This window comes from Drosophila ficusphila, unplaced genomic scaffold (genome assembly GCF_018152265.1).
Source record: "Drosophila ficusphila isolate 14025-0441.05 unplaced genomic scaffold, ASM1815226v1 contig_712, whole genome shotgun sequence".
NCBI lineage: Eukaryota > Metazoa > Arthropoda > Insecta > Diptera > Drosophilidae > Drosophila > Drosophila ficusphila.
Genome location: NW_025064651.1, coordinates 951,662 through 967,640, shown reverse-complemented (window position 1 = coordinate 967,640; position 15,979 = coordinate 951,662). Strand labels below are relative to the sequence as shown.

Here is a 15,979-nt window from a genome sequence, read left to right as displayed (position 1 = left end):
GTCACGAATTTTTCTATAACCCTTTAAAAGAGTGGTTGTGAGCTTAGATTGGTTTGCATGCATACATGCCTTTATCAACACTACCTTCCTTTTTCCCACCTCTAGCCGGGCACGCCGTGTGTTCCTTTCCACCGCTTGGCAAAATTCTTTTATAAGTTTTCCCGGAATTACTGACCCAACGATCATGTTTCCGCAACGCAGCTCGGAGGTCTACCGCACCCCGGAGTCCCACCGGCCTCCGCCGGCTCTGGAGCTGGCCCGGAATCTCGAATATCCCAATCTCAACGTTGCGGATTTGAATGCCCGCCTGGAGAACCTGTCGCCGCGACTCCACGACTGCTGGGACAGTATTGCGATCAATGAGCACCACCACCTGGCACTGGCCACCAATCGCCGCGAGGGACGCCACTGGTGGGGCATGTTCTTCGGCTACGAGCGCAAGCATATGAACCACATGAGCGTAGACAACGCGGATTTCAAGCTTCAAGCGGATCACACCGTCAATCTGGTTCGCTACGCCGAGAATGATGTTCTGTTGGTCGCCCTGGGCAATACGGGCCTCCAGGTCTGGTCCACCTACTCAAAGGTGCGGAACCCGAAGTCGCCCTATTGCCTCTTCCTCGTCGGCGAGTCCTTCGCCCATCCCACGCCCATCAGTCAGCTGAGTGTCTTCAAGGCGGATCCCAGGAAAGCCGTCTCCGCATCGCTGGATAGCACACTGAATGTAGGTGCAACAAGGCATCAACTACTTAAAAAAAATACATTCAGAGATTACAATTCTTTTTGCTTTTAGGTATGGGATCTTTCTGGAGCCGATCTTGCGAGCTCGTACCATTCCCGAATTTCGCACACCGATAAATTGACCGGATTGGCCACGCCGTCATCCTCGGCCGACCAGTTTGTGACCTGTGATCGAGGCGGATGTGCGCGCCTCTGGGATGTCCGTGCGGCAGCTCCTTCTTCCACGTGTCTCTACGCAGACTCAGCGCATTTGTTGAGCTTCACCTGCGCTGCTTGGGCCGCTCCAACGGAGCTGCAGGGTGACAATAACGTGTATCTCGGAGACTACGATGGAAAGGTTCACACTCTGGACATCCGAGTGCCAGGAAAACTGGCAGAAACGAACGAGTATTTTGACAAGGGATATGTCTCGCAACTGCTTATAAATGGGTATGAAATAATAGATAATTAGGAATACATATCATTCATCTATAAATCACATATTTTTTTCAGGACTCATCTGGCTGTCATGAGCAATCTTCCAGCCTCAGTAAAAGTGGTAAATGTTCAGGAGGGTAACAAGGCCATCTACTCACACGAGGACACACATTTGCGCCTTACGGATGCCATTTGGACTGATGATAAAACCCTCGTCACCATTGGACATGGCCGCAAAATGGTGACACATTCAATTAAGTGATTTTGCTGCAGATCCAGCACCTTTATTATTTTTGCAATTACATTATTAAATGATTTACCGTATACTTTATACTTCTGACTGAGGTGCTGACTTTAGTTAATACAACACTTTTTCTATACATAACTATAAATACGTGTATATAAGTAGAGGTTAAAACTGTAAAATTAAAAGTCTTGACGTTCAAAATACAAATGTACAAACCATTTTCTCATACCAACCCTTTTTTCTCATAGTAATTTTATTTCTAACAAAAATGGAACAAATGCCCAGCAAAATGCATAAAGGCTAAACACCATCGATGTAATGATGATTTTTCTTTTTATTTTTCCATACTTTCACCGATTGTTTCCATAAAGGCTATTTATATAGTTGTCCGATTTTCATAAACTCAATGATGAGATGTATGCCGATTTAAAATCTGATTAAAAGTTAGTTCCGGATTTAAAATGACTGAATTTTGATCGTTTTTTCTTTTTTTTCGATTTCTTCTATGAAAGCTATCCAATATAGTCGCCTGATCCGGCCCGTTCCGACTTATATACTGCGTGTAATAACTACGCAACTTTTGGTAAAGTTTCAGCAAAAAAGACTTAAAATTGAGAGACTAATTTTCGTAGAACCAGATTTAATTGCTTTATTTCAAAAAGCCAAATTGTTCGGTAAAGAGTCAAATCAAGTCTTACATATAACACTTATAGTTGCTTAACAATTACTGGCTAATATATCGTAATTATATTCCAATGGAATGCCGAAATTCTGATCGATAAGAAGCTTAAAATGATTGTAAATGCAAGGCCCAGAAATAAATGCAGTTTAACAGGAGTTTTCGGGCTTGGGTGATGAAACTTACACTAGACAACACGTAAAAATAAACAACCGCAAAAAAATACTTGAACAGCAATCATACAATCGTATGCAGCGGCGAATGGGGAAAAATGTTATCGCTTAATTTTTCCAGAAAATTAAAACCTTTTCACGCCTTTTCCGCAAAGATAGAAATAAAGTTATCGTCGCGATCGCTTCGTTGGCGGCTCGAGAAAGTTATTCTCCTCCTCTATTTCCATGCTCTCCAGCTTCATCAACCTCTTGGCTTTTTGCAGCATTTGCGTGTCCCGCAGCCAGCTGCACTGCAGGACGTCATCGATTGAGGGTCGCCTTTCGGGATCCACAATGAGCATTTGGTTGATGAGCAACTTGGCACGCTGCGAAACGCCCTTCCATGCCGGATGTCCGTAGGCGAACCGGCCCTTTTTAATCTGCTGGGCTGCCGGAGTTCCGTACTCGTCTGAAAACGGCAACGTGCCACTCAGGCTGCAACGAAAAGGTTAAGAAATCTTTAATATTTAATTTCCTGCTAATTGATTTTATTTCCCTACCAAGTGAAGAGCACTACGCCCAAGCTCCAGATGTCTACTTTTCGGGTGTAGGCTTCTCGGCCGCCAGTTATTAGCACCTCGGGGGCCACATAGAGAGGTGTGCCACAGAGCGTGCGCATCACCGAGTCCTTCTGTACAAACTTGCTTAGACCGAAATCGGAGACCTTTAGCAGGGTCTCTTCGTCGTTGGTCTCCAGCAGGACATTGTCTGGTTTTAGGTCACGATGGGTGATGCCTACAAGTTAAAAAAAAACAATTATTTTATGGAATTGCCAAACAGTAATCCAAACTATAATTACCCCGATCGTGGAGGTATTTGACGGCATGGCACATTTGGTAAAAGTAAAGCTTAGAAGTCTCCTCGCTTAGCAGCTTGTTAGTGATGATCCGATTGAGCAAGTCCCCGCCGCGCATAAACTCCAGGACCATGTAAACCGAGTCCGGTTTGTCCACGATGTCGTGCATGCGCACCACGCACGGATGTGAAAGATTCTTCATAATCTTGGCCTCATTTAGCACCCTATCGGGATCACTAAAATTTGTACTCGGTCGCGCACCAGACAGCATGTTTTTCTTAACGATTTTCATCGCGAACTGCTGGCAGGTGCGGGTGTCATAGACGAGACGCACCAGTCCGTAGGCTCCCGAGCCCAGTTTGCGATTTACATAATACGTTTTGTTAATCTCCTCGGGCAGGCCGATCGACTCGTTGGGACTGAGATCCTTAAATACAAAGGCTGTACGAAAAGGAGGCAGGTGTAGGACATTGAATTACTTGCGAATCTCTACCTGTTACCTGTTCACTCACCTTTGTATGTTGGGTGGGACAGGGAAATCACGTCGTCGTTCTTCAAGATCCTCATCTTGTTTGTTCCAATTTTTTCGTTATTCACAAAGGTCCCGTTGCGTGAGAGATCCTGAGAAATGGGCGGAAACAAAGGTTATTACATTGGGAGATTCCCATTACAATTCAGGAGGAAATGGGCGTGATATATGTATTAAATAGCCCTTGTCTGTGCAAGAACCCTATAAAGTAAATATATGCATTTAAGATTAGTTTGACATTCTTACATTTATCAATTCATGCTTTCAAGTTTATATACAAATGGTTTTGTTTATTAACCAATGTTTTTTTTGTTTTAAAATATATAGACTGCCGAATTTTTTATTAGATCCCCCACATACCTGTATGTAAACCGGATTGGTAAGCTCGCAATTTGCCCGTTTTATGATAAAATGCACTTTGGAAATGCGCGTCAGAATTTTCTCAGGCAAATCGTTGAGTGTGAGGATTAAATCATTGGCCTCGCCTCGTCCTGCGGTGAACTCGTCATTGTTGAGATCTGAAATCAGTTCAGAATGGAAACACCATTAGTAACAAGTATTTTGCAAAGCTTAAAACACAAAACAGGCAGCAAATTTGGTTACCAACAGAAAAGGACGAATGCGTATATAGAATTCGGTATTTTGAGCTCGTACCCAACGATTTGATCTTAATATTTTTGCCGTACAAACGACCCCAGACGATTTTCTCCATCGGCTGGCTTTCCACTTGAGTCCAAATATTGGAAGCCTGACTTTGGGTTCCCTGGGTTCCTTCAGTGTCGCGTGCCATATTCGATAGCTTTGTAAGGTCGTGATTCCGTAATTCGAAATGGAAAGCCCGTTAACTTTTAAGGAAACTGCGCAAAATTCGGAAAGTCCAGTTATTTGGCCACCAATACAGGGCAAGCCAAAAACACACACACAGCACGATCAGTGATAAACGGTAAAGCTATACAACTTATGTTTATCCTATCTAAATTCGACTGCTGAGCGTTTTCTATGTGCTATTTGATTACATCGAGCTTATCGCGTTGCGCTAGCTAAGAGTTAATTAATGTTTCACAGACGAAAACAACGAAAAGTAACAATATCACGACATGGATGTGAACTGCGCGACGGACTCAAAGTTTTGATGCAGTGTGTGTGAGAGTTGCCGCCTTCCAGGGATCCAGATTTATTCAGCGCCAGTGTTGACAATTTTCTACGAACGTTGATTTAAGGATGCCCCGTGCTCTAATTGATTATTTTGATAAGACGTTTATTGGAACGGCAGATTGATTATTATGAAATAAATAACGAGTAAACAAATAATATATATTTGGTTAAGGAGAATATAATACAACAAAACATTTTTAAGTGCGGCGGCTGAATTGTTTTGATTTATTTAAATCTTAACTTAACTTAACCGTTCTCTTTATCATACAGCCCTGGGTCGAGGAGTTCCATTTCTACCAATAAAGTTTAACACGTTGTGCAGCCCTTAACTTCAGTAATTTTAAATTGACCAATTAGCTTATTAACAATTAAAAAAAATTAATGTTTAAATAAAAACATATAAAAAGTTAGAACCTCGCTGTGATTTAAGCAACTAGTTTAGCTATATCCCCGCGCCCATTTCTAGCTAGCTTGTCACCCCTCTAATGTTTTACAACACTGAAACTACAGTCACTGTGCAGCCCTAAATTGCGGCGTCGTTTGAAAGAAACTGTAAACTAGTACCAATACCAGCGCATAACAAAAAAAATAGAAAAAATACAATCAACAATACGACAAGAGCTGGTTGAAAGTTATCAAATTAGGATTTGACCTTAATATAAAAGAAATATAAACCATTTTGTGTTGTACAAGGTTGCACAGAAAACCGCGCCTTCGGCAATCTTGATTTCCCGTGGCTACGAACTTCTGACTTCCTGGTTTTCAAACATCTTTCGGGAGGATGACACTGCCGCGCTTGGAAACTCCGCTTCGGCGATCCGCGGTAGGTAGTTACCACGAGGGCGTCTCCCGGATGATGACACCGCTGAACGACGACGAGGCTGAAAGGCGGGAAGCCCGCCGACGCACGCTCCTTCAGCAGCAGCGCCAAAGTACTCTGGAGTCCATCGAGGACAATGAGACGATCAGGAACTGTTTAGAGATCTATAACGGCAACAAACTGAGCAAGGACAACGCCTGGAATCTTACTCTTATTGATTCCTTGGCCAATTTGCTAGATCACCATCACAAGCGGATGAGCAACTTCAAGGTAGACTTTTTGAAATCCTAATAAAAGCCTTTCTAATGCTCGTTTAATCCCCTCAGATTGCAGGTTCCTCGCTGGAGGCTTCTTCCAAGGTGTACGGGCTGAGGGTGGACTCCATCTACCTGGATGCCATGCGAATTTCAGCTGGTTTGAGTGCCCGTACTCTAACGGACAAGCAAATAAACGCTGCCGAGGACGATGATGGTTCTCAAGTTGATCAGGGTGCGGGCGAAGGGCAGGATGCGACGCAGCAGGCCCAAAAGGAGGCAGCTCCCAAGCCCAAGAGGCAGAAGAAGAACGTCTCCACCGTTACCAAGAACAGGGACACCTTAAACAGCCGTCTGGACACGGCACCTCTTCAGGACCCTGTCTTTGGCAAGCTCAACTCCACAGTGGGCTCGATAAACGCCTCAAATCGCCTCATGCACAACATTCTGCCTAGTCTGGACTCGGAGCTTCGCCTGCGCACCACCTATAAATTTTGGGACAACGAGGAGTCCACTGGAGAGGTTCAGGACCACACTACACTCAATGCAAACGCGGAACAGTGGCCAGCTGAATCGCTGGTGAGCTCTGCCTGGCTGCTAAAGTTGCTCCCCCATGCTGAGAGATTTAATTTGCGTCCCCTGCACACGGGCTACATTATTTCAAGTGCTCCCAACCCCAAAGCGTCCAACGACAAGCCTGCAGAGGCGACGATGGACGACGATCAACATGACGATGGGCTGGATATTCCTGACGATATGTGTGTAAATGAGATTTCCATGGCCTTTGACATCAACGCCGAGTGTGAGCCGATGCCGGACTTAGATGCACCACCGCCGCCGGTCCTCGAGGTGGACTCCAATGAGCTGCAAGAGCTCACCACCGAAGAGCAAATGGTGATAAACAACTGCCGTCGGCTGCGCAAGCAGACAGAGTTCATCGAAGATCTGCGACCGGTGGATGGTCACTCCAAGCTAGAGTATTCCTACAGGCCGATGGAGCAGATCTCCCAGTTTTGGGCCGGACCCTCACACTGGAAGTTTAAGCGCACGCGGCCGCGCAGCACTTTTTCCCAAACCAATGGGCAGGCGGACATCCAGCCTGTTCGTAGTCAACGGCCCAAGAAGTCCAACGTTCTGGCCGCTAATCGTAGGGCCAAGGCGGTGGCATACGGAAATGTGACGGAAAACTTCTTCCAACCGCTGGATACGACAATCAAACAGCGTAGAGTGAACTTCCAAAAGAAGTGGGACGCCCGCAAGCTGATACTGCCCACAAAATTCAGCTTGGACCCGGATTACTTCTTCAAATACGACTCGGCGCCCAGCATTAAGTTGTCCCAGGGTCTAGAAGAGCCTGATTCAGATGAGGGCGGTGATCTGGGCATTGACATGGGTGCTGACATGCATCACGACGAGGACAACGATCAGGAGCTGTTCAACAACGAGCACTTCACCGATGCCGTTCCCGCCAACGTAAGTGTTATGGCGGCGATGGCCGCGGAGCCGGGAGCCGAGAATTCGATGGATGTGGACGCGGGCGAGATGAGCGTCAACCAGATGAATGCCACCTGCAATAATACAGCTTTCGAAATTGGCACAGAGTTCGAGGGTGCTCCGTCGCAAGTAAGTCATTACTACTACTAATTTTTGATACCTTTTTTTATAAAATGTCTTGTATTTTTTTAAGGTTGCAAAAGTGGTTGTGCCATTTGCGAAACGAGCCAAGGTGATAGACATGAAGAATCTGAAAAAATCTTGCTATTCCCTGATACAAAAAAAATTGCTCACCGCTGTTCCCGAGGAGACGATAGCCACGCATCCAAAGAAAAAAGACGAGCACTATTCAAAGGGTGTTGCCAGTTTCCAGTCGGTGTATCGCGATCTGCCCAACCTGCTGACCTCCAAAATGGCAGATTCCCTCTCTCCATCGGTGGCCCTCTATGCAGTTCTGCATTTGGCCAACGATCAGAAATTGCGCCTTATTCAGCAAGATAATTTAGAGGACTTTCAAATCCGACAAGTCTTGGATTGAGATCTTCCATTAACTATAAAGTTAACAATATTAGTTTTCCCTTAATGTCTTTTCATTGTCACGGCTATCTCTTAATCTCTAAACTTTAGTTTTACCCAGTTAACAGTTTTACCCAGTTAACAGCACTCGTGTCAGTATTCCCAAAGAACTACCCTCACCCCAATCGAATCTGATTTTAATTCTTAGACGAAGTAAGGTTCCGGCGAACTCTGATTTTATAAATTATTTAATAAATAATTACAAAACTAAACGGAGTATTTTATTCAACATATGGTTTGGGCATTTAACTAGTATGTTTAAATCTGAATATCATATCTTCTGACAACACTTTTTATAGAAGAACGAATTAAAACTTTGGCATTAGTTTTGGCTGTTTATACTGTGCTGCCGGCTCAGACAGAAACGAAGAAGTTGTTAACATTGTTTTTCGTTTCTGTTGCTCTTTCATTTGCATACTCATATGATTTTACACTGTCAAAAATTTCAAACCAACAAATAAATTATGTTAAAAGTCTAATTCCACAGAATTTCGAGTGTGGTAATAAAAAAATAAATCTCTGGGTGAACTCATTAAGATTTTTTCACCATATTATAATTGATTTAAAGTGTGGCTGGTAGCGCTATAAATAATTTACTTGTGTCACAAAATCTCTCATTATTTTTACTTTTTATTATTTTTACTTTTTATTTTTATGAAAAAAATTCAATATTTTTCACAGTTTTAAAAGGAGGCGAAAATAAAAATGGAAATCAAGGCGTTTTACTGGCGTTTTTAGATGCAAGTGGTTTTTTGTCGCCTCCTGAAGAGGATTTCCCTCTGCATCTGTGTATGTGGGACACATGTGTGTGTGTTGTTTGCGATGTGTTTGTGTTTGTTAAAAAAAGTTCGGTGTTTACAGAGCGCTTTTAGGCGCCGCTTGTGTGTGCGTGTAATTGCATATTATTTGCATAAATATTTGCCGAGTACTAAGTAACGGTGTGCGTCAAACTGAATACACACTGTACATATGTGACGCAACAACAACCACATCAGCATGACGGATCACTTAAAGACATTTCCTCAAAACTTTTAACATTAGCAAATGACACTGAAAACAAACTTTTTAACACACACATGTTGATCCTGTTCTTCACTTTTTTTTTAATCCTTATGGGCGATATGCAAATCGTTTTGTTCTGTTTCCCTTTTTTAGGTAAGTAAATTTCTTTAATTGGTAGATACGCTTTGGATGCTGTAAATTTTATATTACCAAACGTGAATTTTTCGCAGGAAGTAGTTCAAACTTCACCTAAACCTAAACAAATTATAAAAGCCAAATATTTTTCTAAAAAAGTTTTCCCTGCAGATTTTCAAAATATGTTTTAAATTTTAATTTGGCCTAATTACCGAAAAACTCGTTACATAATTTGAGAGCATGCATTTAGGATGACCCAACTTTTTACAGCGGAATTGAAGCGTAAAAAGCTAACCCTGTTAGCGCCCTCCAAAAATGGTATCTTCGTAAAGTGCATTTTCGTGTTGAATTTTCAATGTTGCATGCAATTAACTAAAATAATATGTTTCAGTAGGGAGCAGAGCAATTTCGGGCCACACACGTTCCCGTACATTAGGAGTTGAAAAGTTAATTATCAAAACAAACATCAACAATGAGGACTACCTGGTGGAAGCGGGCGGTTGGCTGGATGTGGTGATGAAGTTAATGGCTGCCATCATACAACAGGTGGGAGGCCAAATGTCCTTGGCTCCCTGCAAATTGTTTGTCTTTGGCCATGATAATTCTCCTGCCCATTCCCAGCTGCCATCCTCATCAGAGTTTTTGTTTCTTGTTTGGTTTCGGTTTAATTTTCTCGCATTTGTTGCTTAATCCCATTATGGGCAGCAGTTTGCCGGCGTGACTTCCCCAAGTTGATAATCGTGGCCAGTTTTAGTGGATCGGTGGGCTTTATGTAGGCTAACCTTCAGAAAAAGTTCACAAAGTTCAAGAATAAAATGTAAATGACAGTAGGTTTAATTACTTGAACTGTAACTGACAAACACAATTTAAATAATTAAAAGTATAATGTTGTGTTTTAATCGAAGTCTTGCATCCCATATGAAAACTGAAAACAACCACTTAAATATTTTTTACTCCATCTGAGTTATTTATTTGTAGCATAGATCGAGTAAAATATGTTTGCTTTTAATTATTCCTGCTCTTTTATTTACATTCATGGTATTACATTCAGTAAAAGGTATATATGCGTACATACTGATATATATCGCGAGAAACGATTTCGGCAATTTTCATCGGAAAATTGCATTCAGCGGGATATGGATTTTACAACAAAGTGTATTTCCTTTATCATACGTTTGCTTGGTAAATTATAATTTCAATGATGGTGTAAATTAAATATACAAAAGTGTTCTAACAACAATCGGCTTTATGCTTTCTTGTAATTGAATTCTCCGTTTATTAAAATACATGAATAAAATTTCAATAGACAATGTTCATCGTATATATATATAGTCGTATAATATAATAGTTGATATACATATATTTATAATTTGTAGCACACATAATATAACAAGTGTTACAGTAATACAGCTTCCGGGGGCCTCTATGTTTTTCAAACACTTCCATCGTAACATTAAATCGAAATTCGCTTACAACTTTAGAAATCAAGAAGTTTTTTTTAATCAACATAATAATATTTGTGTATAGCTTTTTAGCGTTCATTAACAAATTTTGCGCTAGAATAAGAAGTTCCGTATTTTTTTTTATATACATTGAGTCTAAAAGTTTTTGGGGGCGATCGAATAATTTAAAAATTTTTAATTGAGCATATTGGGAATAGGGAGGCTTTACAATTTTGATGGGTACGCACTTTTAATTATTCAACTTACACACAAAAATTAAATTTAATTTAATTAAATAAAACTGGAATTGAAAATATAGATAGTTTTGTTTTACCTTGTGTTACCTGCGCATTGTTAAAGTTTACGGCAAAAATATTTAAGTAAGTTTTAGTTTATTTATGTAGTTGCTAAAAACCAAAAGTTACACATATATGGTTAATCATATGTGTAGATATATAAGATATATGTTCTTTAGTATGTTTTTCTTAGCCCATGCCTCCCTGCGCCTCTTAAAAATGCTTTCAAAAACTTTATCTGACTTGGGGTTTCCATTGGGGTTTTCTGTATCTTATTTGGCATTGGATATTGACCGTGTAGCTTGCTTCCGATTTTCATTTAATTGTTGCCATACTCCTGCAGTTCCTTCACTTGCCCGATTTTCTGTAACTTAGTTCTGTGTCTTCGGTGGGACCGATGAAGTTTCCTCGGGAGTGTGCTAAATTTTTAGAAAGGGTTATGTTTTGAAGAAATAAATTGGAGTAATTTTGTAACCCTACCTTCTGTTCGGAGGGAGCTTTTCCAGTGCTCCGGCCCCATCGCAAACGCATTGGCTTGCGGACCTCTCGCAGAAACTGGAAGTCCTCGTCGGTCTGGTTGTCCTCCTCGTTGGACACATTCGGGTTGAGTTCCTCCAGCTGCAGCTGCAGCAACTGAGCCACCTTGTTCAATTTATCCCATTTCTGTTGAAACTGGAATAGGAATTTAAATAGAAATGAATAAAAAAAAATTAGTCACGTTAATGGAAGCATCTAAGTTTTAAATTAAGGTAAACAACAACTAAATGAAAAGCATCCAACATTTTTTATAACAGAGGACAATTCATTTTAAATAATCGCAATTTGTAAGAACCGCTTATATGAGCATTTAATAAATCATATATTTAACAAGGATTACAAATCTTTATTACCACAACATCTCTTAAAACAAACGTTTCCATAATTTGTATGGAAGTTATGTTTAAATAATTTATATATTAATTATATATTTAAATAAAGTAAGTAATAGTTTGTGTTACCTTATCATTCTCCTCGTTGCTTGCATCGAACTGGGGCACACTGCGACCCCAGCGAAGACGCTGTGGCTTGCGGACGACCCTTTCGTAGAGGCCATCGTAGTCGGCACTCAGATCGGAGTCGCCGTCGGAGCCGAGTTGTTGCTGCTGGCTGTTGAGGGTGAGCTCCCGCTCGAGGAGGTCATCGTAGGCGGTGCGTCTCATCTGGGGCAAGCTGGGATCCCTTCTGCCGAACCGAAGGCGCAGGGAGGGCGACCTAATGGGCTTCTGGTTGACGTCGCCGAACCAACGCTTCTCCACAATGTTGTTCAGCATGTCCGGATCACTGCGTCCAAACCGGAGGCGCAACGAAGGCGAACGCTGGGCCTTTCGCTCCACCTGATGGTTGGGAAAGACGACGGGACCGGCGTACTCGCGCTGCAGCAGATTATCATATAGATTGCTCAGAGGAGTGCCTGCAAAAGAGTCTTTGGCTTTAGAGGATTAGCCTTTCGCATGGCAAGTGGAGGAGAGATGGTCACCTTGAACTGGCGATACCTCCGCCTGGGTGGGCTGCTGCATCTGGATGGCCACCAGGCAGATGAGGGCCAGGGCACAGCCTTGACTCAGTTGGGGCTTCAAATGAAACATTTCTGCTTGTCGCTTTCGTCGCCTTGCGCTGATGAAAAACTATAAGAAAGGATGGTAAATGTGAAAAATTACAAATAAGAGAATATATAGAAGACACAGTTAAAAAAAAAATAGCATATAGAACTTGGAAATAAAAGCTGTAACCCCTAAATAAGAATTAAATGCACAAATATTAACCTACTTTGTAATTATGGCTGTAAAATTATCTAAAATCTTAATTGATTCTTGTTTTTTTTTTGTTCTGCAGCTGTTAAAGTTTATTTCCTTTTAATTTGTCACAGAAAAACACTAAGAAAAAGTTCTTCTGCCCTGCATTTAAATCTAAAAGCATATATTTACAGTAGAATACGAAAAAATATTCCGATTTGCAGTGTCCACACAAAAGGTTGAGCAAACATGGAAATCAAAGCAGCTTTACATGTTTCCTTTTTGCTGGAAAATGTATTTTGTCCACAGAAATTTATGAACGAAAATTATTCATGACTGCACTTGAATGAACTTTTTCAATGCGTTTTTGTTAAAGGTTAGAAATCTGAAAAAATCCAACAGCTGCGCCAATGCCGCCATTGGTTGCCACATTTTGTATATAAATTTATATATATTACTCCAAATGATGTCACGGGTTAATGGCTTGCCTAATGGTCGACCGAAAGGGATTTTCCATTATTTAAAATGTAAAAATAATCAATAGAGCTGCAATTTCCAACATAGACACGAGCTAGACAATGCAAAAGGACCCTCATGCATTTCGTATCACATGTAAGACCTTTCCTTCATTGTAATTCGTTTCAGGCGTCATATGTTCATTTTACAGCAGAACGAATGAGGCCAGGAAAATGGCAATTGAATTATTTATACGAAAAAAAAGCATGCAGACATCGGTTAGGGGGAGATTGCAAGGGTTTGGGCTTGATGAATTCCGTCAGGATGGATAACTTACCTTGGGGCCAGTGCACTGAAGGCGAGAAAAAATGCTCCACTGGAGTGAAGTTCTTATGACGAAAAGTGTCTGAACAATAGACTGAAATGAGTATGCAATATTATGCACAGCAGTCTCTCAAAAGGAAGTGACACTTTCCCCCGAAATGGGGTTGAAATTTCAACTTTTGTTTTGGCTTTCCTCCCTCCCATTTCTTTTCCCTCCATGCGGAAGTTGAAAGTTAAGCCCTTGCAACACAGCATCGGCAAAAAAAAAGAGGAGAGGGATTGCCTTGGGGCGTTAAGTGCTGGCGAAATATTTTGTTAGGAGCTGGCTGCGGATGGCTGGCGATGCAACTTGTCGTATACGTGATAGCCTGCGTATACGTGATGTCAGCAAGGCGAGCCGGAAATTGAATAGTAGTTAAGGCGGGGCACACGTTCCACGAGATAATGACGCCGGGGTGGCTAATAAGTAGATCATTCGTGGCTTTTTAATGGGCGTTTTAAATATTTATTTAAAGTTCGAAGGGAAGGGTTTTTATCAACGGAATTTATAGGGCACTTTTCAAGGGAGAACTTGATTTAAAATGGTTGGAAAGATATTCCGTGTTACTTTAGTACACAATTTCAGTTGTTTACATTTTTATATTTTTAAGCTTTGACTTGTTAAAAGAAGTACCTTAATCCCCAAAATCTGTTTATTTCAACTTGATCGCCTAAATATTCGGTGCATTCTTTTTATGATTTACCATTCGCCCAGTTGCCAGCCATCCATCTTTTCTGATGTCTGTCCGAGCCTTAATCGAATTGACTTTCGCCTTCGCCCTGCTGTCCTTCTCTCGATTTGGCCAATGATATCTCGGAAATGTCCGCCGGAGAGTGATTTGTTGGGCGGAAGCTCTAGCCAATTGCCCGGCGGAGTCCGGCCACTCGGAAATATGGAAATTCGGTATCTGTCTGCGTTTTCGAGTGGGTGTTTGGCCGATGAAATGTGCCCCTAGACTGCGCGACATTTGGGACGTTTGTCAAAATTGAAAGTGATTTATCATCGTTCTCCGTGATGCCTTCTCGTTGGCCCTTGACGAATGACGAATGAGTTGTGCGATAACTCCTAGATAATGATGCTATTTACGTCTGAATGTGCCGTCTGTCCATGGACCTTCGGTAGGCAGATGATCACGATTTAGCAGGCTTTAAAAAACAATGTGTCAGCCAATAAATGGTACATGACACGGTGAATATTTTCGGGGTCTTAAAGTGGTTTGGGTAAAAATGCTTGATTGACACATAATAAGCAATCCCATTAACACATTGTTGAGCATCGAGGGTCTGATAAATGCCCCAGTGAGCAGTTCATCCAAGAACACTCCACAACACATAAAACAATATTTTTAAGTAAAAACATATATTTAATACAACCCAAAATGAATTTAACACATCTGTAGCCAATAAATTAAACCTGAATTAACCTTTCCAAGACCATTAATAAATTATGAGAGATTTTTATGTGTTTGTGTCAATTGCTCTTAAAATTTTAAGAAACATATCTAAGCAACATTAAACTTGTTCTGTAAACATAATATTACACCGATAAAACTCTCTTATTTCAACCCATTTTATGTCGGCTAGTGTGATTTTTCCCCAACAGCTTCTGAACCGAAGCGTGAAAAACACATTGACAACGTTTAAATAGCCTTTACGGCATAGCCCAACTAATACATTTAACGCCCCCGAAACACACAGACTTACGCACACAAATACTTTGGCAAATAACCCCCCTCCCCCCTCCAATACACACACACACACACGCACAAACACATGCACAACAGGTTGTTTTTTGCTCGTGTCGAGAATTTGACGAGGCTCGTTTTTCCCTCTTATTTGTGTGACACACAAATTTTATTTGCCTTTTATTTAACAATTTTTATTTGGCTGTGCGAAAAAGGTCATCTGTGGCTGGTCGGTCAGTCGGTCGGTCCCAAACGGCCAAGCTTCCATTCTTTAACTATTGGCCAAAAAAAAAAAGAAAAAGGTTACTGGGCCGATTCTATCTAGCCGGCTTTATGGCACCCCGACTCCTGGAAAAGGGGGCATTAAAACGTTTTGACAAACACATTAGATGCCTTCGTCCTGTCGCTCGCAGGACCCTTTTTCCCATTTTCCCACTGACCTCCAGCTTGGCTGTAATCTTTTGTGTTTTATCAACATATTTGATGAGACTTTGCTGCCGCTGCTGCTCTGGCTGACATTTTGTGGTTTCTGCGCTGCCTACTTTGTGGCTTTTGGGCGTTAATCATACGCCCCGTTGTCGCTGTCGTGGCCAACATTCTGTTTTATTCTATGCCAGCCATGTGGCTAGTTTTTTGTGCCCCCGAAAAATGTTTACAACTAATGAAATTAAATGGTATGACATTTAGCTGGTACTTTGGAAGTTTGACACTTCTAAAAATAGGAAAAAAATAATATTTCTTTGCGCATTAAGTCCTTTTCACAGATGTGAATTATTAAACCATTTCTGTTCCAATTTGTTAGCTTATAATATTTTTTTAATACAAAACTAGCATTTAAAAATATCCCCTTTAAAGTATAAACCCATATCTGTTTGCAATGTGTATTGAACCTTCCTTTTTTCAAGATT

The 15,979-nt window shown here is 41.4% G+C and overlaps 4 protein-coding genes across 5 annotated transcripts in view; 2 read left to right on the top strand and 2 right to left on the bottom strand.

Annotated features, from left to right (window-relative positions):
- The first annotated feature begins 80 nt into the window (after positions 1-80).
- Positions 81-1,633, top strand: LOC108098353 (protein valois). Its single transcript, XM_017201198.2, has 3 exons — positions 81-724; positions 794-1,170; positions 1,234-1,633. Exons 1-3 carry the CDS (start codon positions 185-187, stop codon positions 1,418-1,420), a joined length of 1,104 nt encoding a protein of 367 aa, XP_017056687.1. The 5' UTR covers positions 81-184; the 3' UTR covers positions 1,421-1,633.
- A 395-nt stretch (positions 1,634-2,028) lies between these two features.
- On the bottom strand, positions 2,029-4,780 carry LOC108098352 (ovarian-specific serine/threonine-protein kinase Lok). 2 transcript variants are annotated; one of them, XM_017201195.2, is made up of 6 exons: positions 4,225-4,780; positions 3,982-4,139; positions 3,605-3,713; positions 3,096-3,533; positions 2,797-3,031; positions 2,029-2,731 (listed from the first exon to the last, which is right to left on the bottom strand). In XM_017201195.2, exons 1-6 carry the CDS (start codon positions 4,409-4,411, stop codon positions 2,425-2,427), a joined length of 1,434 nt encoding a protein of 477 aa, XP_017056684.1. In that variant the 5' UTR covers positions 4,412-4,780; the 3' UTR covers positions 2,029-2,424. The 2 variants fall into 2 exon arrangements, with proteins under 2 accessions (XP_017056684.1, XP_017056685.1); XM_017201196.2 differs by having other exon boundaries at positions 4,276-4,777.
- A 511-nt stretch (positions 4,781-5,291) lies between these two features.
- On the top strand, positions 5,292-8,132 carry LOC108098360 (condensin complex subunit 2). The gene is made up of 3 exons (XM_043208805.1): positions 5,292-5,866; positions 5,923-7,473; positions 7,538-8,132. The coding sequence occupies exons 1-3, from the start codon at positions 5,558-5,560 to the stop codon at positions 7,880-7,882; spliced, it is 2,205 nt and encodes a 734-aa protein (XP_043064740.1). The 5' UTR covers positions 5,292-5,557; the 3' UTR covers positions 7,883-8,132.
- A 1,869-nt stretch (positions 8,133-10,001) lies between these two features.
- Positions 10,002-15,979, bottom strand: part of LOC108098383 (short neuropeptide F) — a 29,832-nt gene continuing 23,854 nt past the window's right edge. The window contains exons 2-5 of the mRNA XM_017201247.2: positions 12,312-12,459; positions 11,794-12,245; positions 11,276-11,467; positions 10,002-11,214 (exon numbers count right to left, since the gene is read on the bottom strand). Coding sequence (XP_017056736.1) covers positions 11,167-11,214; positions 11,276-11,467; positions 11,794-12,245; positions 12,312-12,420 — 801 coding nt within the window. The 5' untranslated portion in view covers positions 12,421-12,459 and the 3' untranslated portion in view covers positions 10,002-11,166. The remainder of the gene's footprint in view (positions 11,215-11,275; positions 11,468-11,793; positions 12,246-12,311; positions 12,460-15,979) is intronic.